This window comes from Megachile rotundata, chromosome 3, assembly GCF_050947335.1.
Source record: "Megachile rotundata isolate GNS110a chromosome 3, iyMegRotu1, whole genome shotgun sequence".
Lineage (NCBI taxonomy): Eukaryota > Metazoa > Arthropoda > Insecta > Hymenoptera > Megachilidae > Megachile > Megachile rotundata.
The window spans coordinates 21,894,903-21,922,058 of record NC_134985.1 but is presented as its reverse complement, the minus strand read 5'-3'; the positions used below and the strand labels follow the sequence as shown (position 1 = coordinate 21,922,058).

Below are 27,156 nucleotides of genomic sequence, written 5' to 3'. Positions count from 1 at the left end.
GCCGATTTAAATTCTTCTAGCGCTTCTAGCCGCTTTCAGCGAACCCTCCTCGCTCTTCGAGCATAATACATCTCGAGAAATTCTGCGATGAGCTACTTTACCGATACCACTCGAGACGATACTATTAACTATCGATACGACGTTCGAACGCTAACATTTCCTACGATTTATCTTCGGCTAAAAGTGTCCATTTGAAATCGCACGTGAAAAAGTAAATCTTTCAGGGCTAACAAATTGCCGGTGTTGAACATCGCACCGGAAATAATGTTCGTTGAACCGAAAAATTAATCGTATCGATGAACGAGCATTAACCAACGTTGTTCGTACGAACGAGCAACCGTTCGCGATACCAGAAATGAACGGGCTGTTCGGAGTAATCACAAGGCAACAGAGTTAATTCGGTTAATTTAAGGAAGATTTATGGTAGCCAGGATGTGGTGCACGCGGTAAACGCAAGGTCGACGTCCGGTTTCATGCAGTAACGAATGACCGAATTGCTAACTAATGGGTTCGATGCACACGAAGAGGCGAAACACTCAACGACCAACACCGAAACGTGCAGACAAGTTTGGATGTTGATAAATGACAGAAATTTGTTGCCTACTTTATCTGCCGACTCTTTCACTTAATTTGACAAGTCTGACTTATTTCGAAATAACGAGTCTATTATACCGAACACGTTTCTTCTACGCTCTCTGTACTACTTTCCGCGATTAAACAGTGGCAAAGTTTTAAATTTGCTGACCCTATGGCGATATAGCGAGACTTTCACAGAAGCAGCGAACGCGGTAGCAGTGACACAGAGAAATATTAAATTTCCCTGGCCGTGTGTTTTCTTTTGGACGTTGCTCGAATTGTGGCTGGATTCTGCATAGAATAGCACTTGCCAACTAAATCTGTTTCCCCGAAACTCGGTGTGGATTCAACGGGTGCCAAAAAGATTCTTTTATGATCTGTATAGATACTATACTCGCGCGTTGACTGGTTAGTTACGCGTTCAAATCGACCTTTCCATCGTTTTTCTTTCCGGTTCGAAAAACGGGGCCAACATTTCGAAAGTATTCGTCGAAAATGAGACTGTTAAAGTCGCCGGTGCGCAGTTCGAATAAAATATATCTTTTCTAAGCGCTTTTTAACGTCAAACGGTATTTATATTTTTCTCTCGTTTCCTCCCGTATATACGGACTCTCTATTTTCTTGTATCGGAAAGGAATTATTGACGCCTCGTCGGGTACGATGTTGAGCAGAAAGTCAATCGTGGTAACGGCCACTTACGGTTTGTGTACTAACCATGCCACTTCGGACAGAATTGGACGGCTTAGTTATTATACTAACCGCTTGCTCGTACACGCCTTCATTGCTGCCCGTCGTTTGACCCAAATATACGGTACGTGCCGTTTCACGGGGTAGGACGAATAAATTGACAGCGAAGCGCGGTAATTCTCTCGGAGCGAATGTCACAACGTCGCGTAATTTCAGGCTCCTCGATAACCCGCCAACGATCGCATTCGATACATATTTCGTTCGATTAATTCGTTGTCGCGGGATTAATCGAGTTTTATACTCTTCCGTAAAGTAAATAAGGAAATAAGGAAATAAGGTCGTTTAAGAAGCAGAAATTCGGAGTCCTTGACAAATGAACCACCGATGGTCAGTTTCGTAGAGCGGTTGTCTCCGAGGAAACAAGTCGGTGACATTTGTCTCGCGGACTAGATGCAATTTCAATTTACTCGGGGTTCGTGACATAGAAACGCGGGCGAAAGACCTTTCACGTTTCTGTTAATTATGCCTGGCCGCGGTTACTAATTACGCGGTATTGATGCTCCACGGTTCAGAACGTGAATCGCCACTTTTAATGATTTCGCACGCTTGTCGAGGAGAAAATTTTCAAGTAGCAAAGCACGTACGAGGAGACACACTGCAAGGTTCACCTGCGTCACCGGTACGCGAACGAGTGTGGGATTTTGGGCTACGAGAGACTGTTTCTCGTACGCTCGTTAGGTCGATTATAAGATCTAGTTAAAATTGGGGGTCCGTAAAATGCTGACTCAGGGCCATAACCAGACTTCAATTTCAACGCGAGTCCTGGTCGTAAAACCTCGCCGTTCATCCGCTTGAAAGCTCCAGAATTTTTCTTCCTTTCGTTTACAACGATCCGGAGAAATCTTTCGATAACGTAATCAATTTCCAGCGCAATCAGACTGACAATGAATTTACGAACCGAAGCTCTGTTCGTTGAGTTACTGGCGGGCAGTCGATTACCCTGGTAATTCGATTTAATATGAAAAATGGCTAACCGAAGTCAAACATTGCCGGTGGTCAAATGTCGATGGCGAAAGAATTAATCGCGAATACGAGATTCGAATCGAAATGAAAATCTTGCTTCAACTCTTTACGGTTGAAAAGTGTCAGATCGTTATGATATCTGTTCCGAGACAGCTTTACACGAGTGAAAAAATCCAAGAACACATCGCGTTTCTAAAGTAAAGATTACAGAAGGTAAAGGGGCTTGGAGAAAGATGCCCGGCAAAGAGTTGAATTTGCATAGAGAATACAACTCGGAGTCCGTGCAAATTCAAAAAAGGAAATTAGCTGTCCTTTAGTGCCTCAGTCTTAATGAGTTTACCCCAAGAGATCGTGGCGAGGCAGGTGCTAAATGAAAACAGCTGAGATTTGTGTCTAATGAAAATTAACAACGTTCCTTTCCCTCTTGATATCCGAATTGAAATTCGTATAATAGAAAAATTAATTCGAACGATAAAGATTCGGAATTCCTTGCGATACGGGATCAGAAGCCCTGCAATCTCTACCATACAATTTTGAATCAATCGATCGAAACAAGATGCTAGGATTATGCACGAAACACGCTACTTTTCCTATACGAGCAAAAATAATAGGGTGCACTTTTCAAACAATGTCCTCGACAAGATCCAGCCCGGTACGTGACTCCAATTTTTGGCTAGGACCACGCAAACGTCCTCCACCTTCTGAATATACGAACTCGTGCTCGCGGAACTTATTAAACTTCGTAAAATGAAAAAACATTGTAAAATCGTTGAAAAATTAATATTTTCTATAGTTGAGAATTTCCAACATTTATCAGATATTTTTTCTAAATAACTTAAAACGTTACAGAATCTAACGCTATTTACTGATTAATTTCCATTAACTCGGATACAATTTACCTTAATATTTTTTCTGGGTACACTGGGGATGATCATTATCGTGCATAAAAATAAAATTCTCCTCGTTATCGCGCTCTCGACTACCAAGCAATAAAAATCAATCGAAGTTCATCATGTACTCTTCACATTCTACATCCAGCTTCGATAATATTATATTCTTTCGAGGGGACTTCAAAGCCGAGAGTAAAACCGTTGTCTACTCCAACCCGACTTCTCAAAGTTTCAGCTGCAAACGTACGATTTCATCCGACGGTAAATCTACTGTCGTGACGTAAAATGTCGTTGGAAGTCACGGTTTTTGCTGTGACGACACAACGGCATTTTCAGCTAGATATTCCGTGTCATAAAATTAGATACTTGAATCAGCAACGTGTCACGAAGTACCTTGTTCGGTGATGATCAAAATGATTCGATTTCGTTAAAGTGTTAAAGTCACGTGTTCCGACAATACAGCTTCTAGTTTTAATGACACTAGCAATCGCAATATTTCGCGTATCTAAAGGTAGCGATTTACTGTCAAGCGATAACGTGCCTATTAAAGTAGTGACATAAAACCCGATGTCACGACGACGCAACTTGTAGTTTTTACGACGATAAAGGTAACGATATTTCGTATCGTCACGGCAGAAGTAGTAATTTGCTGCCGTTCGAAAACACAGCTATTAAAATCGCGACATAAAATTAGATGTCGCGACAACTAAATTCCTGTTTATAAAACGATAAACGCGGTAGGATTCGTGACATCGCGGGAGGAACAGCGATTACTCGTCGCGTAGCTGAATCATCGGCGGATCGAATGGCTCGACGGAAAACAGCCCCTGAATAGCGGACTTAGAATCCAGAAGGGAAAGTATTTATCAGAAAACAAGTAGGTCTCGCGCAACCGGCAGTAGGTTGAATGGAAGAGAAAACTATTGTCAACAACGTTGGAGGAGCGATGTCCGCTTCTCTCCCGCCCACGTATCGCTTCTTGTTTGCTCTGGTCGCAACCTAAACCCTTCGAGAACGCAGAATAGGGCTGCTTTTAATCGTGGCAACACTCGCTACTGCACTCGGAGTGGCTCCGCTCGCGATGTATAGCCGGTGCCTTGTGTACGTTCGCGTTCGTGTACGGCCACGGTTGCGAAAGCCGGTGGCACAGCAAGCGACGAAGCATTGTTAGAGCGGTGCCGGGAGAGAAAAACGTGCACGGCAACGTCGGCTCGAAACCAGTTGAAAATGAGGCGAAAGGAAAACAAAGAGGCTGATGCTTGTCCGTCGAGTTTTCAGAATCGACAACGACCAAATATACGCCTACTCCTAACAGTTCGACCCTGCACACACTGCTCCAGATTTAACCGATTAACATCGCAAACTTTACAGCGACATTTTTTTTACGCTTCGTCGATCAATCGAATCGATGATACTTGTACAGTCGCTTCGGAAAATGAGTTAACCGTATGCAGGTCAATCGTTATTTCTAATAATATACTTTCACATTTATTCGCGCCATTATTTTTACATCGAGTCATCTCTATTTTTTGGTCAGAATTTGTCCATTATTATAGCATCGGAAAGTCCACGGTTACTAATTAATAAGCGTACAATGAATAATATCCTGAACTCTCCACTGTGTGACAAAAGAAATTAAGCAGTGTCACTGCTCGTTCATGTTCAAACTGAGTACATGAGAGTTAAGTTACTTTCCGAGACGACCTGTTTTATTCTCTCCTAAGATCCGATAAGTCTTCGTTCATCCCATCATGTGCACCCTCGTACTTGTTAACCTCGTCTAAGGCTAAAGATTAGCAATTCGAAAAATCCTGCAACCTAACTCCACCTTCAAACATCGACACAAACAAATGTATTCGCTGATCTAACTCAAAGTGGTCCAAGATCTTTATCTTTCAGTCAATTACCATTCAAGGTACCAATTAAGGAATTAATGATTTTTTAATGCTGGTTGCAAATTTGGTTAAAATGTACAGAGATACGTGTGAGGCAGGATTTGGATACAGTGGCGGGAAAAGATATCGAAAGGAAAACTTAGTGGCTCGCGAATAAAGCGGAAAGCATTGTGTACCGTTATCAGGTTTGTTCTCGAGACACTCCCCGATATCGATGATTTTTTTCCTCGTCCGCGTGGTTCACCTCGAATCTAACCCGATACTCGAAGCGACCAGAAATATTTCCATGCAATCGACGCGACGAGCTACTTCCGATAAGCTACGTTATAGAACTGTTCGTCAGCACGTGAAAACAATGCTTCACCGTCGAGTGTACTTTTACGCGCTCTCTTTACGGTTTTATTACGTGCTGGATCTTTTTGACCGGATTACCAGCCAGCAAACTAAGCAAAAAATCGATGCCACGCATTCTTAAAACCGGAGATTTTTGTAACAAGTTTGCGAGTACTGGAACGAGTCGAAATTGTGGAACAAGCTTTTTCAGCAGGCAAGGATAATTGTTTCAAGTTTTTATTATTTCAAGAACATTTCATTTTCTCAATTAAACAAATGAATATTTGTTATAGTTAAAAATTCGTTCCACAATTTTGACTCACTTTTTCGTGTACGATCGCCTTCCTTAAAGTCGCACTAATACGAACTTAACTACTATTTAGTTAATTCCTATAACATACAGATCAGCGATCGAAATCAGCGAGACCCTATTCTACCAAAGGTAAGCAGAGGTTACGTGTTTATACAAAATTATCCACGACCTATATATTCTTGATATATAATATATATCAAGGTCGTTGAAATCGGTGAAGCGAATTCTATTCTACGTACGATATTGCCCGTTAGCTGACCGTGACTCGGAACTATAATATCTAGCGAGTTTTCGAGAGCGGTTGGAGTTTCAGGAAATCCCGCGGAGTTGTAGAAAAATGTCCACCTAATCCTCGTATATTTATGTTATCCTTAACACTTTCGTGCTTAGCGAACTTTCTATACGACCAGAGAGATCGTAAAACTGTTCGAGCGTAACAGAACACGAGATCCGATCACCGTACGGCATATGCGCCGATTGATGTCGTTTTCTAACGGATTAACTCCGTGATGGTGCTCGCTCGAAAGTTTGGATAAAAAAATAATATTCGGGGTGAACGTACGAAAGTTGGAAGAGAATCGCGCAAGAGTAACGGTCAGGTAACGAGACAATAGCGCAAGTTTGCGATAAAAGAGAAAGGAAGTAGTATGACTCACTGATTGAGCGTCCGGTCGTTGCTGCCAGTAGTCGCAGAGCCCTGAACACCGGAAGCGGCGGCAGCGGCAGAGCCCGAGTCGTGATGCCTTCTCTCCTTGTGGACAATGCCCATTAATTTCATCCATGGATTGTTGGCCGCATGGGCGCCCATGCCGCCGCTTTGCCACATTGCGCTCGCCAGTCTCGTTCCTTTGAACGGAGCCCTTCCTGGGCTCCAACCGAACCTTTAACTTTGCCGAAAGCACTCCTCTCTCTCGCACCACTGTTTCTTCCCTGCACCACTTAACCTCCTCGGTCTTCTTCTCGATCTCTTCCTGCTCGACTCTTTCTCGATCCGGTTGGCACGCTCGGCCGACGTGCGCGAGATCCGAGCGATCCTCCAGACGTCGAACAGCGGCGCGTTTCCGGTCCGTTCGAACGAGCAGCTCGATCTCCAGCCTATCTAGCAGATCGAGGATCGAATAGTCCCGGGACGATTTCCGTGGCGAGTAACGATCGAGGAGAGACAGCAGCTCGGAGACTAGGAGATCATCTTTGAGAGGAACGCGAAAGAGACGCAGCCGCTGACGAGGTCGCGAGTGCAACCTGGTGACGCGGTCGAAGGAGCTGGCTGGGCCTGGGTAGGTGCGAGGTGCCTTGATCGGCCCCGTAGGCTCCCTAGCCCGCCTCTCGAACACCTCCACCATCTAATCCTTAGTTTCTTCACAAGGCTTTTTCGGCCCCGCACGCCTTTCTGCCTTTCCCACGCTAACAAACGCTTCTCCTCCTCTTCCACTTGCTGGCTCTGGGCTTTGTTGGCTCGTTACCTCTTCCTCTCGTCCTCCTTGCCACTCTCGGGAATCTCGAGCTTCCTCGGGACTCCGTGTCGTCTCGCGTTCTCTTCCTTTCTCGTCGCGATCTGGCCCTGCGAACGCGAAAGAACAGGTTTCAACGATAAAGCCTTCGCGGCAACTATTTCAAGAGCTGTATACGCGCGTTCCGAAGAGCATCGAGTATCCAGCTTTCAGCGATCGCTTTGCCCGTGTCGTCTAGCTTCCGAAAACCGTAAACTCGTCGAAATGCGGGACTTTCGAACTTCGTTTAACCGTTTCGTTTCGACGAACCGCGCGGAAAAGTTTCGCGACGACCGACAGTTAAATCGTAGCCACCCTCTGCCGTGCCGGAATTGAAAGTCGATGAAATTGCTTTCCGATCTTGCTACCTTTCCAGAGCATACGGAAATAATGAAAGCGACCGGGGAGAGAGATAAAGGCGAGGACGGAAGTTAAATAATAATTATCAATATCGGATCGATGGCTGTGTAATTTCAGAGGGAGGAACAATCGGTAGTAGAGGGTAACGCGGGGTTTATTAAAATCTCGATGAATTTTCTTCAATTTATTTGTGAGTTTCTCTTGGAAAGAGCTATTATACGAGTGGGTGTTTCTTATCTAATAATATGACGAACCCGAATGCATTCGAAACGATCCCGAAGAACTCGAATAAATTTAACCGCGATATTTTCTAAAATGAACCTATGAAATTCAAGTCGGTATAAAAAGAGAATCGAGATGAGTATCGATCCGCGTCATTGAAAAAAAAAACACTCGAAACGATACGCATACGAAATGAAGCGCGCGTGTTTCGAAGAATTCACGGAACGGTAGAGCTATTGATCTCCTTTAAAAATATCTAGATATCGGGGCAATAATAGCCGACGTTTCGACCAAAGATAAGTGTCGAACTCTTTGGCCATTTCGTTCGTCCTTGTTATCTTAGCTGCTAGGACGAAAACATCGCGCGACCGTGGCACAGAAATTACTCGAAAACTTCGCGGAAGGACAGACTATTTCCAAAAAATTGATCCTTGGACGATGAACATACGGATAAACTTTTATAATATTTTGTAAAAATACTTAAATTGACAGGAGAAAATATTTACACGAGATAAATAATTAAAACTGTATATTTACACGAAATCAAATAATTATTCTGTACATGAAATGCAATTTATTTTGATATAATTTATTATACCGTAACTAGTAAACAAGTTATCTTGTAATATTTCTCTCGGTAGAAGTAGAAGTTTCGCGGAAATTTTATGCAACGTCGCTTAACTACCCCCGTGCCTAGCAGCCACGATTACACCCTAAAAGGTTGTCGCGTTGATTACCGTTCTAAATTCAATGAAAATCCCCACGAGAAACAATCTTCTTTCTTAGAAATTTCATCTGGTCTTTTCAACTACCTCTATTAATTATATTTTCAAGATATTATACGACTCTGTCGCTCAGGAACATAAGGTACAATATAAAGTAAAAGTTCGATATTTTTGTGCGCTGAGGACTCTAGAGGCGTGGCACTAAGTACCAAAATACAATATCACGCGCAACTCGACCGCTTTCTTTCTCGTCAAGCTGCATGACGCTAATCCGGCCTTTCGGTGTTACTAAAAGCAAGACGCGTATCGAGAATTAATCTAAAATATAATTCAACCGCATCGTTTCTCGTAAGGTGTAAGAACGAATAAATTCACGTTAATTTCCGGTAATATTTCTAAATTTCAATGACGAGAATACGTGAAAGGAGTAAAAATTGATGAAAGAAAAAAGCGCGAGTATCCTGCCTTTCGACGAGATGGCGGCTCTTTCACTGAAGGATTCTTCTCACCTGTTTCACCTGGCGGATCAATGCAGCCGAGGAGATAAGCGACGAAGCGAGGAAGAGTGCTCTGCACCGCACTTTATTTCTTCACGGGCCAGACGAAAGGAAAAAAGGAGAGCTGGCTCGCAGAATCGAGGGCTGTACGAGCCACTCGTCGTCTTCGTCCTTCAGCCACCGTCACGGCGTCGCGAGCGCATCTTGCACCGCACACAAGAATATAATCAAGCACGAGTATTTCACTACGAAACGTCTTCGTCACCAACGATTTTCGCCTTCCTTCCTTCCTTCCTTCCTTCCTTCCTTCCTACTTGCCTATCTTCACTTCCTCCCCCTTCCACGGTCCACCACCCCCACACTTCAACCCGATTTTCACGTTCACCCTTCAACTAGACACGTATTGGCCTGAAGCCAGCCACACGGTCGTTGTTCTCCACGATGAAGGCGCGTAGCCACGCACGAGCTCGATTTCGACTTTCCTCCGCCTCTCGACTCCGATCGACATTTCCGCGCGAATTTAATGCCAGTTTGCCTCAACCACGGCTCTTCGTCGATTCTCTACCTCGACCACCATCTGCGAGATCGTGTACAATCGTTAAACCCTGACGTTCACTAGTGCTGTCCAAGGAGCCTCTCGCCCTATTCCTCTTCGTATACAGGTCAAATTCGAAAACTAGAAACCATTTCACGATTTTTCTTCGTACGGTTTAAAAGTTCAGGAATATTTTATTTTGTACTCGGCGGTACTATTGCCTTGTATCGTGCATTTTGAAACGCTCCGTATGCATACGTGCTCGAGCGTAGTTAGCAGAAATCTGAAATTGATAAGGCCCCTTCCAGTTGACAGCACGACAGGAGAACTCGTGACCCTACGCGACCCATGTCGCGCCTACGATCGACTGCGCTGCTCCTCTGACCATCTTAATTGCAAATTTTTACACGATGTGGACATTATAAAATAATACTTCTTTTAAAAATTACCATTTGTACGGTAACGTTTATTTCAAAAGAAATTTGCTCTTTTCAAAATAAAGAAATTCGCGAACCCGTATCGAGTAAAATATCCGATTTAAATCCCCGTACGTGAAACAGAGGAGAAACCGACTACGTACAAAACTTCTAAATTTCTTCGTACTCCTGCAAGCGAAAAATTTAGCCTCGTAAGTCCGTTGACTTTTTAACAAAATATCGAGTAAAATATTCGAGCTTACTCCGCGTATACGAAAAAGAGGAGAGTGAGGGCGAGTACGTAAAAACGTCTAAATTTCCGAGTTTAAAGGCTCCTGCGGACAGCACCGGACTAATCTAACGCGTTTTCTTCCATTTCGCTTCTCGTTCCAGGCTAATGCACGTCGTTGGATCGTTACATTGAACGAGAACGCGGGTCAAAGAATGTTTCGCACGGGTCTCGTTAGCGCAGAAATAGAAGGAGAGAGAAAACGACGAACGAAGGATATCGACAAAACGAAACTTGCAAATACGACTTTCTGCTTTCGAACTTTAGCCTCGTAGCATCCAGCCACAATTGTGGTGACAGAGGTCTGGCAACGGTTACAGAATCATCTAACGGGTAAATTCTCGATTTGGCAGGTCATTGATATAATACCGATGTTCAAAGTTGCTCGCACGAGTTATGCAGCGAGTTCGCAGCGGACTATGGTGAAATTAAGACGAAAAGAAAATAAAGTCTATGCAGTGTTACAGCGAATCCGTATAGCCCGCAGCGAACGGCTTAACTTCTTCGCGGCGATTACCGATGATCCCTGTATCAACGGACACCGAAACTTGTTAAAGGAAGCAAATCGAAAACACAGTGCTCGAAATGAAAGAGAAACAGCCGACGACGCAACGTCTACACTTTACGGGAAGGATAAATTCAAGGCCAATTATCCAACGTTCCTCGAGCGATTCCCGCTTTTATGAACGGGCAGCAGCGTGTCTGGCATCGGCGATAGAAACGCTACAGGTCGTCCTCTAACGTCGGGCGAAGAGCGAGACGGACGAATGTAAAAGGACGAGGCGCGACAGAAAGAGAAAAGACGAGCGATTGCCAAATGAAAAAGCAGCGGTTACTACGTGCCAGAATCAAGATGGAATCGTCAGTCCTCTTTGGAGGGATATTAATCGTCGCGATGAGATCGTAAATCGTTTTACAACGGACGATATTGAAGTAGGGATGATAAAAAACGATCGATTTCCTGATTTTTTCCGACAGGTTAACGCGTTTATCCTTTTCGCGTGATTCTAGCGGATTAAAATGGACCGATCGCGCGATAAAACTGAAGCATTTGTAAGGATTGCGTTGATAAGGCTTCGCTGTTTAAAAGCTGCTAAATGGGCACAATTAACCCTTTGCCTTTTAACGTACAGTCGCGCTAGATGGACTCTACTCTACAAATATTACTACAATACTAGTTTTTGAGAGTACCGAAATTACGCGAACGTGTTCTGTTCATATCGTTTATTTCAAACATAAATGTAATTGCTTTCTGCATGTTTGCATACGTTGCGAACAACACGCTCGATTTATTTTACGCGTGTTTGTTCATGGAAATAGGAGCTTTAACTGCCATTAACGAGCACGGTGAAGTTCGTTTGAAAATGAGAATGGAAAAAGTTATTCCAAGGCGACATATGCCAAAATTATCGTCTGAAACTTTTTAGACCAGTCAAATCCTGCATTTGAACTTCTAATCCTTGAATAAACCATAGCCACTAGAATTTTAATGAAATTTCTAAATGTAATTCTCAAGCTTATTGATTCGTTACGAAAATTCCTTCGTCTGCCCTAAGTATACTCGATCGCTTGAAAGAAAATCATAAACCAAAGAAACGGTTCCTGAAGAGCACGTATGAACGAGAACAGGCTAGATCATATGCATTAAGGCCTCCATCTTCCACTCGAATATATTACATTTGGGAGTTCGTACGAGATACTGAAACGCGAATGGCATCTCGTTTGAACCCAACCTCTTTCCAGGTATTTTTACGAATTTTTACGAATTCGAGGAAAATTACGATAAAAGGACAAAGAGAATCATCAATGACTCTCGTTGATCTTATTGGTAATTACTTTGCTTAACGTAAGATGGAATCCTGTACAATACATAGTAAGCTTCCCGAGGGAGAATGACAATGCGATGTGACAACATATATCCATCACATATTCATCGCGTAACATATATTTGCCATGTGCTAAATCACGCGTTGGGTAACCGCGCATTGTATCGCAACGCTTTATATGATCACGCGTTCACCATGTTCACATTTTCTTGGAAATATTCTTTCTCTCTCTAATTAATCTGTTCCGACGTTTGTGATAATTTTCAAAAGAACTCGCAATTTATATTAGATGGTATTTGTTCCTTAATTCGAGGAACGGACATTTCATTGCATAATGAAATTCAAAGCGGATAAACGTAGAACGACGTAGAAGCATAAATGGCTCGTAAATAAATCATACAAAGAAAGCAAAGAGCGAGTGGTGGTAGGATAAATGAATGAACGTAGCACAACGAGTAAAGCTATAAAGAAGAGTAGAACGTATATAATCCCGAGTAAGGTTATTGGCCGGGATAGTAAAGATTATACGGGAATTTCATTCTTCTTTGTTCCTGAGAACTTTCATCGACCGACTGTCAACGTTCGAGAAACAATCATGATCAGCGAGGACGAAAGACGTTGACACTTTCAGAGCCACGTTGTTCTTATTTCAAGAATTTTCACTGTAACCTCTAAATTTGTCCAATAGGGGGAAGATTCGTATCGCGAATTCTGTAAAACTTTAATCTTTTAGAACGAGTACTATTACTTATAAATCTAATTTCGCGATATGAATTTTACCGAAAAACAACGACTCTAGTGAAAATCGATACGGTTATTTCGTGACTGTGATTAGAGAGACTCTAAGAGAAATAATAAACGAAAGTCGTTCGATACACGAAATAATTCTAGCGACAACGAGTGTTATTCGGATCCGAATGATGCGAAAGATTCAAAATGGCAATCGCGTGAACGATTTTGTTGACACAGCCTTAACAATGGCTAGTCCATTCGAATGGTTTTCCACCCGAAGAAGCATGTTTACTGACAAGATTTCTTCAAAAGGTGTAAAATCGTATGAAATCTTTGTACGCTTTACAATTCAAATCGCATGCAATAAAACTTCTTTTTCTTTGGTCGTATCAAAGGGCCTTTACGTGTAGCGAAGTTACGTGGCAACAAAGAAGTGAAAACCAATATCCAAAACTGACTCAGACTTCGAAACAACGGTTTCCGCGTTACGTGCTTGAAAAGGCTGGCAAAACAATCGTATAATTGTGATAAGAGTTTGCGTTGGAGGGTATATAAATTTCTACGATTGTGTAAACCGTTTCGAAGCTACAGCGAATCTCGCAAACCTCGACCGGATCTAATTTATCGAATAACCCTTGCGACGAATTTGTGGAAAATAACGTTATAGATTTTCTACGATCTCATCGCGCAACTCTCAAAGCGTAAAAAGAGAAATACGTGCACGACAGTTAGAATCGTAACGAAACGACGAGATCGTGATTTAAAGTTGCTGCGATCGACAAAGATTCGAGCCAAATTCTCTAATTTTCGGAACGACTCTCCTGCCAAGTTTATGGTAGATAAACCGACGAATTTTCAAGGATTTGTTAAGATCTCGTCGCGGTGACGTCGAGAACGTTGAAAGAAGATACACGAAACAGAGCACGTTCGAAGAAACATCGGTAAACAGATATCGCGCGGTGTGTATCGATTGCAGAAGAGGAATATACACGTGTACAAGTCGGTAGAATCCGTAGGTCGCGTGGAAATTGTCGGACGAGAACCATCGGCTCGCGTGGCAGGAAGAAAAAACTACCCCCTTATAACCGAGCACACTTACACGAAGCAGTCGCGTGAAGGAGAGTTTCGAATCAACGACCTTGATTACGCCTTACTTCATCCTGCCATGTCGTTTAGCCAAGATAAGTTGGCCGTGCACTCGATTCCTGGTGCCGCTGGTCGTCGCGTTCTCGCGTGCGGAAAAAGGGAAGCCCGCGATTCTCCAAAGCGAATCAGAGTTTCGCCGGTGGTCGTCGAACGACTCTCGTTCGTCGAGAATCGTCGTGTTCGCGAGTCGATAGCTCGTATCGGTGTGTTTCGAGCGTTCGATGGTCGCGTGAGCAACGCTAGTCAGACGCGGTCATTTTCTTAGGTCGTGCCTCGACTTCGAAACCGAGGCTCTCTTTCTTTTCGTGGACGTTCTGCTCGAAAACTCGCACTCGATCACTGACTCGATTCGCACGGACACACGGCAAATTCGCGGGAGAATGTCGAAGAGCGAGAAGATGAAGAAGAAGAAGAAGAGGAACGATCGTGCTTTGAAAAGTAACGGAAGGAAACGCGACGAGGGAAAGTTGCACGAGGGTACCCTTTCGGTCAAACACGAGCGTCGAACTTGGACGTACCCATCGCCGACACCACGGCACGATTGCAGCCAATGAGATCGCGCGATCTCAGCCGCATTGGCGGTGCGTGAGAGAGGTCGCGGGCAACTGAAGCACACGCGGCACCTTCGTGTCCTATCCTCGTTATCGGCGATTCCAGCACTGCCCGTTTCCCGATCCTGCCTTTCGATCGAGCGATTCTACCGGAAAGAATTACCTCTTCCCCGCCCTTAGCCGTAGCTGGTCCGTCGCTATCTCGGATTTATCGGCTCGATTCGTCGCTCGAGACCGCACTCGTTGCCCGGAGCCAAGAAACACACGGACGAACGACGCGAATGTAGCTACGATTTCACCGTGACCGTACCACCGTTCCAACCACCGCCTAGCATTGACATTGGCAATGCAGTGGCGCGGTCCGCCGAATCACGCTGCGCCCGTTTCCGCGAGGAACCAGCGAGGAACCAACGAGGAACGTCCAGGAACAACGGCTCTCCTTGTTCCGGTTACCGTCACCGACCACCCGAAAGACGGTACACGCACCGGCCACGACAGTCATGCGGTCCGAAACTCCGTAACCGTGTTCACCACCGTTCACCAACGTTCACCAGCGTCCCGTAACTCTCTCCTTCCTTCTTCCGGCGTTCCTTTCGAAGACCCGACAGTTCCGCGGTAGATCCTCGTGCGTTTCCTCGAACGAGACAGCCAAAGAAACAATGTAGACGCGGAACGACGAAGGACGAACCGTGAACGAGGATCGTGTCGCGCGGACGATTGTTTAGCGAGCTAGTCGCGTGGCTTCGAAAAATAGAGCGAGCACGGGTCCGTAGAACCGCGCTAAGGGCGACGAAAAGAGGGGCGGGGGGGTGGGTGTAAGGAAAAAAGGCACCCCGACTTAAAAGAAAAGGCGGGCGGCCACGAGACTCCCGCGCGGAGCCCAACGTTTCGCCTCACTGCCGGGCTCACTGCAGGCTCTGACGCACCAGCCTGCCGCCCCCCTGTACGCCCCAACCACCGCCAAAGCCCCCACATCCCTCCCCTTCACCCCTTACTATCCGTTACTACCCCTTCGACCGCCCACCTTGCTTCCTACCCTCGCCATCTGGCTAGCTCGCTGCTGCCTGCATCGCTGCCTGCATGCCTACCTGCCTGCCTGCCTGTCTCGCTACCTGACTATACTACTTCACAAATTTATACTTTCTTTTTAACTTTTATCGCTTGCGGCCTTTCGTGCGCCGATTACCGATCTGTAAACCGTTTTTCTTTAGCCCTCTCCGTTCTTCGGCTATTTCGTTCCTTACAGTTTTCCACTTTCCTCTAATTTCCCAAAGTACCTGTGCGAGATGTTTCGAACGTTTCGTACCTTCGATTCATCAATTAGTTACGCTAATCTTTAACGCCATTCGCTCGTGTAACAAACGCTTTTCGAAAATGTTTGTTACCTGTTGGGAATTGAACCGTCGATAATCGAATAACGCTTCCGAATGATTCATTGTTGGCCATTTTGTCATAATAATATTAATGGTATGTTTATGACATCATTTTCATTCAACATTCAGCTCCAAACCGGCGTATCGCAAGTACCATTTTGCGATACTTTTATGTCATGAAACGACAAATCTATATTCCGAAGTCAACCATTGTTAGCTCTAACTGGCAACCAGCCATTTTGTGTTACGCACGTTAACGAAGGATCTATGCGGTAATTTTCGTGAAACTTCCAGCTTCAAATCGATGCATTTTAAGTACCATTCTGCGGTACTTTTATGTCATCGAATCGTCTAATACTTTACATGCTTCGAAGTCGGTCATTTTTTGCTATAATTGGCAATTACTCGTTCTATATTAAAATTATCAACGAACAACTTTCGTAGTCTTTCCCATTAAACTTTGAGCTTCAAATCGGTACATCATAAATACCATTTTGCGGTACTTTTATGTCATGAAACACTATCGTTACGTATATACTTCCAAGTCAGCAATTGTTCGCTGTAGTTGGCGATTGCTCATTTTGTATTAAGATCAACCAACAGTTTGCGTAATCATTTTCATTATAAGTTTGAAATCTGTGTACAACGAGTACCGTTTTGCGACCCTTTTAAGTTATCAAATCGCACTCGAATATCTGACCTCCGTATCGCATCCCTAACTCGAGAATGCGGGGTCTACCCTTGCTTCTTAATCTGGATCTGTTACAACTTGATTACACTAAGCATCAACCCTTTCGTACTCGTAGTGGCGGCATTCTTCCGCGATCAAGGTGGATGGCAACGTTTACGATCGTGTGCCGCACAGGCGCATCCGTACAGGCACGCACACCAGCACACGTGTCGGCATACACACAGTGTGGTTGTCGGTGCACACGCGCACCTAAGGCGTGCGGAATAACCATGCCAGCGACCGGGCTACCGGCGCACACCTGCGCCGTGCTTTCTCTCTCCCCTCCAGCAACCAAAAACTCTCTAACCACCATACGCGTTCTGTCTACCCCCCCAATCTCGAGCACCCTTTCTTTCTGTTATTTATCCTGTAATTGTGCCATTTTCTTCCGCCTCCTGCTACTTCGTTGTTTCTTTTATCCCTCTGTTCCCAATTCCTCCTCTTCCGACGTTTGTCTTTCCTGAAAGCGGAGATTCTGCTCTCTTCTATCCTGCTAAGCTTGATTGCAACGAACGGTCTCCACGATGCTTGTTTTCTTTAATTTCGACGTGTTTGTGACATCGCAGGAACATTATCATGACGTACTGACATTATGCCTGCATGAAAGTACGTTTAACCAGAACGTTTGTTTTAAACGCATTACAGCATTTTCCGATTTACCTTTGTTCTAAAAGATACATACTCGTTTTGTTGAAATTCTTCTTCGGGTACCATTCGAAGATCGACTATTTGAATAAGGAGCTTACCAGAAGTGCTTCGAAAATTTTATGATCGTTGCAGATTCTGTTTCTACCCTCAAGAAGCTTGTTTCGCATAAGGCATCTTGTTTCTTTTATTTGTCGTGGAACCGACCGTATCTCGACGGACAATTTCCGCTTTTTGCAATTACGGAAAATTTAAGTTGTACAGAGAGTTGATTTTGTTCGTCCCTTGGAGAACGGACGTAGAGAAAGCGCAGTCTTAAGTTGCGCCACGGATACACGTGATACGGTATCACGAAACGAAGCGATACGAATGTGACCGGGGGCTCCACGGAAATTCCATTTCATCCAACTTTAACGTCGATTCGATTCCACCGGCTCTCGAGCTTATTCCTCGTATCGAAGCTCGCGAACGAACGTCGTCGACCGATTAATCTTTCCAAACGGGATTACTTTGCCGAAGATAAAGAACTTTTTCTTTCGTAACAGATGTTTTCATTGTGTGCATTTTCTGCAGCTTCGTTTCAACACGATATAAAGTTATGATATCTATCTTGTTTTAATTTCTTTCCTTATCGTACGTAGCGAAGCATCGAGAGCCTTTCACGGTTTACTTAGCCGCCCCCTCCCCGAAAAAAGACGTCTGCACGTTCCGTGGAATTCAATAACTAAGTTTCACGTACAAATTGCAGAGCCAGGATCGGAATCGATGTTTCTATTGAACGTCTCTTCATGCTTCTCGATCATTGTTTGCGCAAAGACTAATTATCTACGTTTACGATCGATCTGCTCTCCTTTGGCAGTTCCCACGGGAACGAAGATGTTCCAACTCGAGTGTAAGGAGCAGCAAAGTCGAATCTCGTGAAAGCTGTAACGTCGTTAACGAAGCGCAAGAATACAAGAAACGGACCGTGTAGAACGATGTCCCTTGGAAGAAGCAATTTCTTAATTGCGAAAATTCGTATTATTCGTGACAATTGCGAAGCGACCGAGATGTTCTCGTTCTAAAAGAAGCGAGTCGAAGTGACGGCTCTCGAAGGAGCGTAACGAAATTGAAGAAACATGCACGATGAATGGTCGAAGGGAATAGAAAGAATACGAAAATATCGTATGATCGTTATTCCGGTAAAATCAAACAGGATGAAAAGTAACATGATTTTCAGAACAGAAGAACGAAAGACGTATTATGGAACGGTGGGAAATGGTGCAAGTAATAGAAGAGAATTACAAAAGGGGATGCTAGAAACGGTGCAGCAGACTCTCGTCGCATTGCCACGGACCGAGCTATGTCATTCTTTTTAGTTTGCGTATAATGTCACAACTTTGAGAATGTTACTTTTAACGCAATAATTACTGTCAAGTCTAAACTTTCGTCGAACTTAGCCGGCGTACCTTGTTAAATATCGTGTTCGCAAAGTTTTACGGTTTGTCTTGTCGAAAGGTGGCTTCCGAATTATGAACAGGACAATAGTTTCAGTGAAAAGTTGAAATTCACCAACTACGAGAAACTGATTTGAACTCTGAACCACTAATAATTAAGCACTATACGGCCGAGGGTAAGAGGCACTGAGTCGGTAAACGAGGTGAGCCACTTGTTAAGTTACTTACGCCTGCGGTTTTTCAGTTTACCGGATCGAGGAAAATATTCGCTTAATTTAACCAAGTAGTCCGCAGTATGTCCGTAAGGGCTAGTCCAGTTACCCTTGGATGGCCACTTTCAAAAATAATTCAGTCCCTGTCTCGTTTAATTTAATCAACTTTGCGCCGTGCAATTTCCTGAGATGACTCGAAGTACAAAAAACAATTTAACCTTTGATCGAGGCTAATCTAAAATAAGGGATTATAAAACGTTTGATGCTTAAAAGGACAGTCCTGTACTTTAGCAGGCATTGTTAATTGGTATAATTTCATCGGGAAAGAAAGGAAAGATTGAATGGACGTACGAAAAAATGGGGTGGCTTTAAAAGGTTTTAAACCAAGTGGCTCGTAATATGCAATCAGATTAAGCAGCAATCGGAGCAGAAGCAGAAACGGGCGAGAAATCGGGAGGAGGTTTCGTTCGAGCTTCTACAGGTGCTCGATTATCGGCACACTCGAGGAAATATCGAGAAAACTCGGGGCAGCTGTTCGAACAGAATGGTTGTCGTGGTGCAGGAGCAATTTGCCAGGCTAGATTTCGAGACTGGCGAACGATAGGCTGGATGACGATAGTCGAATCAGAAGCAATTCGAAGTTATTGCAGAGGGATTGTAATTTCCGGAGAACGAAACGCTTAATGTGCCACGGTTGACTAGTTGGCTGCCAGGAACTGACGAAGCGAATACGCGTTGTCCTATAGCTAAATAATAAATAAATATTCAGCAGATTATTCTGCGTCATCACATGAAAAAATTCGTTTACTTAGTCTTTTAAATTAGCAATTAAACTTTTTACATTTTCATTTTCTTATTCGACGAACAAATGACAACAAAATCTAATTGTATTACTAGTAAATATTTTTAAGGTATTATGACCTGAGATGCTGTAACAATATTAAATAATTAATAAAAGAATCAAAATTTTCCCTTTAATTGTATCCGTAACATCAGATCGATCAGAAAGTTTTACGACCTCGCTATGTAGCAGCAGAGACTATGTTCTGAAGGCTTTTACGACCACGCTATATCGTAAATCGTTCCATAATCAGTATGTCTTACCATTTGTGTCAATTTTCATCGCATATTTCGATCGAGTCCCCCGCAACACCTTCCTTTATTATTTTCATCGATTTACAGCTTTTCTTGCGGAAGTTCATTCGCCAATTTCAAACCAGTACTACGCGAGTCATGTGACGTTTCACGTTGCTGAACGAGTCGAATATCTTTACTTAGTCATTAACGTTAGGTTCTAACAAAATAAAGTGGAAGGAAGAAAACGCTTGATTTCCTTTAAAGTATGTTCCATTTATTTAGTCTGAAATGAAAGCAAAACAATTAAAATATACATAATTTGAAATTCATTCTGTACATTAATTTCTAATTTAAACATTAATTTCAGTACTCGAGGTACACTCGTTAAATGTTTCTACTCAAAGGATTCGACTATAACGCCAAAATTCTCATGTTTTTCGTCTCGTTGATACGCAACGATGGTTAAATTAAAATCAAAATAAAAACGTACAAAATTTCTCGCAACGATTAGCTTACGAAAGTTTGTAAAATTATTCTAAACAAAATCTATTTAAAGTGCAGTAATTTTATCGTTGCGATTGATTTTCTTGAAAGTTTTCGCTATTTTTAATCCTTGTATCGACATCGCAAACACAGGTAAGAGACCGGAATGATTTGGTCCAGTTAATACGCGGTGAGCCAGCCGTTTACGGTGAAGATGACAAAAAATAACTCTCGCTCAATACCGCAACATGTAATACGCGTTTGTAGGTACATTAACATCGCAGATACTTAACCTTTCATAAACCTTTATGAACTTGAATTACATTCTACATTTCTGGATAACTAAAGCAAATCAACGCGTTTATTGCAATTATAGTTGGATAAAAACTACACCTGAGAATACAACCATTAAAAGTGAACACGATTTTTTTCAAATCGATACCTTACGAAGACGAAGAACCCACTAAGGTAACTAAAAAATTAAGTGCGTAGTTTACTTTATTCGTATATATAAATATACATGCAGCAGTCATGAAAGAATGAAATTTGCGTGGTAATGATGTCGCATATACTTATTTACACGTACAAGACGAGTTGAAATAATAGCGGTAATCAAGTTTGTATACTTATGGACCGTTTAGTTCCATATTGCGAGGCTTCGCATAGACTGCTACACAACAACTGCAATTCATGAATGTACTTCTGTTAAATATTGTGAAGCGTCTAAATTCATTTTACCGGAAATCACCTTCGTGCCAATCATAATATGAAACGTTACGATCAGCCGTATAGAAATTAACTGCGTATAAATCAGTAGTCCAGACCTGCTTACCTTGCAATATCCTTACCGAGTATCTGGTCGCTGTAGATGGTGTACAGAAATCGGATACTCGATATGGCCGAGTCGATATTACACTAATAACAATAGGAAATACAATACGTCATTTAGAATTGCGTTAATTCGTCGTGCGTGGTAACGAAAAAGAACGTTATTAAGAAATATCATCGAGATCAATAATCTTGCACGGAATCATAATTATTGTAGGGAGGGGGATCTGGACGACCTTCTGGAATTCTATATTTCTCTTCCACTTCTTGATCATTATCTTCCTCGTATTTTACAGCGGTAAAGTAGGATCCAGACGTCGAGAAGGTGTTACTATAGTCAGGGTAATCTGAAAAGTTCATCGTGAAAGTTAAGTACATTTAAAGAAACTAATCGAAGAGACAAATATAAAAGAAATATACCATCCAAAGGCTCTTCCTTGATTCGAATCTCTTTCGTATCTTCCTCTTGACGATCGCCCCTATCTTTTCTATCTCTACGTTCACGGTCACGGTCGCGTTTGTCCCTCTTGCGATCTCTGTCACGATCGCGATCGTTACTCCTGGAACGTCTCCTCTTACGATCCCGGTCTCTATCACGATCGCGATCACGATCCCTTCTATCGCGTGGCCGTTCATCCCTCTGAATCTCTTCGATGTCCGGATCAGGTAAACGATCGCGACTACGTCTGCGCTTTCGATCGCGTGACCTGCTTCTAGTCCTTCTCTTACGATCGCGCGACGACCTTCTACGCTCTCTGTCCAAACGATCGCGATCTCTGCAAACACGAACAAACAATTAATATAACTGGACCCGCGACTAGTGTATCGCTTTATTGCATCGAATACGTAAACTGTATCGAATTCTTACCTGTCTCTGTCAAGGCGTCCAGAATTCTCCCTCTCCCGTTCTAAGCGATACCGTTCTCGTTCTCTTTCATTATCCTCTCGACCAGAGTGTTTAATGTTCACATCAGGCCCACCCCTTCGGGTTCCACCGAGTCCACCACCGAGCCTTCGCGGAAGCCATCCTTTCACCGTCCTAGCACGTTCCACGTCGACCAACACTCTGCGACCATCTATTTTCTTACCATCCGCATGCTTATAAGCAGCTAAAAGTACCGATTGAAAATTACCACTTACTCGTTTTCCTACATTATCTGTATTTAAATACTCTATGGAACTTCTAACTGTCCCAGGGGAAGTTAATCTTAGGTGGCAGAAGAAAAAGACTTCTTTCGTTCTTTTTTTTTTTTTTCTGAAAACAATTTCGACTTGTACATACTGTGAACGTCGCGACCAAGAGAAAAAACACCTCTATTTATTTACTTTTTTGAAAGAGAATACAACCGTCGCAAGTGGTTATAAGTTTCGATCACGAACCGTGAAATTTCGATAAGCACGAAAACTGAAAAAATATAGAGACAAGAATTGCAAGGACAATCCAAGAAATCAGAATTTCGAAAACACAAAACAGACGTGACCGTGTGTCGAACCAAGCATTTGCCATATATGTATGTATATATACCTACGTGCGAATCGTTATCCGTTAAATCTCTGGCTATGTTTGGATCAAGTTAGATTGTTTCTTTTCTTTCTTTCAAAGACATAATTGGGGTCGTAAGGTATCAGTACACATTATTCCTGATTATGCGCGTACTAAACGTAACGCGCGTTATTTTATAATGTAAAATTCAATCAGAGTACGTGTCGCGGAGAAAAAAAGTTAGGGCGTTTCCAAACTCGCGTTTCATACGTGATGCGTACAAAGCAAAGTATAAAATGATACTGCAATTACGATGCTGTCTGAAAATCGTCAATATCCGTACCGTACGGTGATCGTTTTACCGTATAAAATTCACGCGTCTACGCTCGCGACGCATCAATCAGTAATAAGGATGTACGGATTTTTCGGTACCTTAAATCTACGTTTGTAAAGTTCAAAAAAAAAAGTATAGCAGATACAAAAATACCTACCGCGGCTACTTACGTACGGAAGTTAACACAAATCTTAGAAGTACGTTTATATCGTGAAATGAACTTGTAAGAGACTCGCGAGCATAGAGTAGGCCAGCGCGTATGCTATTCATTGGGAAGGTGCCCAGTCTTCATATGTTCGTTCAATCTCCGAAGAAGTTTACATTGCATTTACCTGGTGCGCTTTTTTTCTTTTTTTACTTACGAACCAAACCGTGCGCAAGCATCGTATAATTTATACTTTACATTATACTGTGTTCTATCTTTTACAATTAAATTTAACGTACCGTTAAGAGAAATGTTTCTATCTCGTTTATCGAGGGCAACTTTCTTTTCTTTTCCGTTTATGCACGCGTTACGAATCGACTGATATAAAAAAGATGGAAAGGCCCGAAATCAGATTCTTAGGACAAATTAGTATTCTATATCGAAATTGATATGTTCAAGGACTTAAATGTAAACAATCGATCGAAGTAGAATATGTATGATCAGATGACCTTCCGAGTAAGATGATTACTAAGCTAAGTTTTAAATTTTAGTCAAATGAAACAACGACGAAATAAGATGATTAAGAAATAATAGTCGATTAGCTTGGAACATGCATTTTGGTACTAGACCTAACGAGAACATTTCTTTTCTTCTCTTTTCTTGTTCGTAGAATCCATACGGTGCCCGAAATTCGCTTGGTACACGTTTTTGCACAGACTTGCAACGAGTCAAGTATACGACTGCGAGTAAGTAAAGACCCATTATTTAAAAAAATAAAAGAAAAAGAAAACAGGTGCTACAGCCATGATAAAGTATCTCGTGTATACCCAATGATACGTAATCGTTAATGCATTATTGACAGAAAATGCGGTTAAATTTTGTCTGAAGACTTTCGAACGTTTCCTACGTGTAGCTTGATTACGATACTTGTAGTCTACCTTTATGTACAGGCACAAAATCTAACTGCTTGCGGAGCGTGTCCCTGAACCTTCATCCTACAAGCCCACCAATCAATTTCAATGTAGAATGCTAACTTTTGCAAACCGCGTTATTCGAATCAAAATATGGAATTTCAGCCCAAAAGTGTATATGTATATATATATAAATGTATACCGAAAAGTTTCCTGACTCCCAGCACTTTAAGAGTGTGGCCACGACTATAGACTACCCCGGAGGGGTATGACTCGAACCGTAAGTTTTAACAAAATCAGACAAGATAAATAGGGTAAGCATAGACGCTAACAAACGTTGTTGTATGTTGGATCTTACCACACATACAAACCTATCATATCAGGCAGGTTCAGGGATTTTGCATGGAATAGTGAACGGCACTAGTTGCCGGCAGCGGCCACCACGCTGTACCAAGAACAAGATAAAAACTGCATTAATCAAGACAGCCAATATTTCTTTTTTCGGTTGATTCGTTTACCATATATGCATTTACAGAATGGTAATCCTGCATGGATGTATGGCGGGACCCCCCATACCGTCTGGTTTAGTACCAATGAAAATGGGTAGCCTAACTATAGCCCTGCCCCACTATATCTAGCTGGAAGTGACGCTAAGTAAGGTGAAACTCCAGACTATGGACTCACTGAGGTTCTCAAGAAAGGATTACGTTTCTCCGACTTTACTTACAGTGCATATCTCTTTCGTGCTCATACTCAATGAAAGCATATCCCCTAGGCTTGCCATTTATAGTATTGTGAATTACCACTATCTAAAAAGTAAAATTACATTATTAAAACTCTACAACATACAGAAACGATATTTATATTTTTGTTCGCTTACCTTTTTTACTGGCCCATAGACTTCGAATTCTCTCCTAAGTTTGGACTCTGACGTATCATAGTTCTAATTAGAAAAAAGGAAAATGGAACTGATGTATCTTTACTTACATTACCTTACATATTTAATTATAAACGATACTCACTATTCTAGCTACAAAAAGAGTCTTAAAGGGGTCTGCCGTTACATTTGGAATGCCAGCAGGATCCCATACCGCGATTTCTTGTTCTAACTTATATGCAACTTGTTCTGCACGTTCCCTTCTTCTACGTTCTAAGCGTTCTTCTCTGGTCTCTACGCGTACCGGTGGTGGTGTATCTTTAGGATCCTATTAAAAACATGCATGATTTTTTCAATCAATTATTCACAACAGATGTAGCGTATTCTCAGTACGTATTATCAATATTAACTGTATTTGTCAACAGGAGATAAATTTGAATAGTAGAGGGATTAAGTAAACGTTATATCTTCATTACATTACCTCAAAGTATTTAAGAAAACCTCCAACGCCAATATAGCCTCCATTCTTCTTCTCATGCGGGAGCTTGCTAACGGGTGGTAAATACGGTATGGGATCTCGCGGAGCAAAAAGAGCTAACAAGTTCGGTGGCAGAAACTGCGTCATTTTTTCAGGTACAAGCCGAATGTGACCCTTAAATTCTCAGTTCCCAAAAAACACCGAAACAAACAGCATCTTCACGTCTCAAACACCACTACAAAATGGCGACGACGTTACTACAGTTTGCGGTTTGGAATGTCTTTGTCGAGTCGGTAAAGTTTTATCAAACAGAAATAATCTTCCATATACACGAGTTGATACGCATGCGCATTTAATATTGTTAGAAAGACACCACGTACATATGTATTTATATATTTTATGGTAATTATGCAATTAACATTTTAAATTCTGAACTGCATTTAACATAACAGAAACTATTACGACTCGACACGATCTTGATTAAGTATGCAATTTCTTTTACACGTAAGTTACCATACGCAGATAATAATTGTCTTATAACTAACAATGTATAAAAATATTCGCTCTTTTGTTATATTCAGATAAAATATTTGGAATGTACTTTATTTGTTTGAACATTATTATTCATTTGAAAATTTATCAACATTTGACATTAAAAATACCATTTTTATCATTTGACTTACTTTTACTGAAAATTCTGTAAGATGTCTCTGCTTATCCTTTATTCGAGTTATAAGGTTACGTAATACGATACATATGTATTTTATTTGCATTCATATATTATTTATCATGATAACATTGTTACGAATAAAATACTATAGAATTAGTCAATTATAAAAATGTATAATTAAATTTAATTTATTTTATACGTTCGTTTAAAGTTGTTTAGGTCGACAGTGAACGTAAGATGGCGCCAATGGTATATAAAGCGAACTTCAAAGCGACACCAAACGGTACATTAGCACATTAGTGACATTTATGTTTCGCGGGTTGGTTAGCAAGTTTCTTGTAAATTTTAATTAACATCTCATTTTTACGTTTATCAGAAAAGTGTGTACTCAATCACGGTATAACAGTCTTCACAGCCTTCCAAGAAGTGTAAGTATACTTATAAGTTTTAGTTAATCATGTCATGTCTTACACACCATAATGTAAGACGTACATGTAGAATAAATTTGATCGTATGGCTGCCATGACGTCACATCCGTTTGTTTAGGATTAATGCATATATTATATGTGTTGTGATTAACCTAAGTGATTCTTTGTAGAATATAACGTTATATTTTCAAACGTATGAAGATTTCCAGTTACAACATAAATAAAATTTAATCGAGTTCTACAATACATTTTTATTCACAGTAATAGATTTTTAATTATCGCCTGTAAAATAAAAACTTTTTGATAAAATCTGCACGTTACATCATCGTAATTACACTGCAAATAGTTTACGTTAGACTTTGTACTTTATGGCCAACAATTGCCAACCTCCAGCGGTTCGAAGATGTTTAATCGTTTTTCTACAATAATCTCTCTATTTATCAGTTTCTCTACATCTTTCGATCGTAATAGTGTATTACGTTAACGATGACACTTAGCACATACTACGCGAATCAATAATACACGAGTAAAATTTCGTGT

The 27,156-nt window shown here is 42.0% G+C and overlaps 2 protein-coding genes across 6 annotated transcripts in view; both read right to left on the bottom strand.

The window, feature by feature from the left end:
- The window catches only part of shaker (potassium voltage-gated channel protein Shaker), a 161,165-nt gene extending 145,851 nt beyond the window's left edge, over nucleotides 1-15,314 (bottom strand). The window contains exons 1-3 of one of the 5 annotated variants that reach the window (XM_076529928.1): nucleotides 14,670-15,314; nucleotides 9,024-9,588; nucleotides 6,374-7,278 (exon numbers count right to left, since the gene is read on the bottom strand). In XM_076529928.1, coding sequence (XP_076386043.1) covers nucleotides 6,374-6,543 — 170 coding nt within the window. In that variant the 5' untranslated portion in view covers nucleotides 6,544-7,278; nucleotides 9,024-9,588; nucleotides 14,670-15,314. Of the gene's footprint in view, nucleotides 1-6,373; nucleotides 7,279-9,023; nucleotides 13,451-14,669 lie in introns of those variants that run through there. The other 4 variants (XM_076529922.1, XM_076529919.1, XM_076529921.1 and 1 more) reach the window with 4 other exon arrangements.
- A 5,628-nt stretch (nucleotides 15,315-20,942) lies between these two features.
- On the bottom strand, nucleotides 20,943-25,842 carry snRNP-U1-70K (small ribonucleoprotein particle U1 subunit 70K). The gene is given in 9 exon segments (XM_076529897.1): nucleotides 20,943-21,637; nucleotides 21,711-22,066; nucleotides 22,159-22,399; nucleotides 24,535-24,561; nucleotides 24,564-24,608; nucleotides 24,891-24,972; nucleotides 25,044-25,106; nucleotides 25,186-25,368; nucleotides 25,522-25,842. Coding segments are annotated over 9 exon segments (1,305 nt in total). The 5' UTR covers nucleotides 25,666-25,842; the 3' UTR covers nucleotides 20,943-21,473.
- Nucleotides 25,843-27,156: the final 1,314 nt, after the last annotated feature.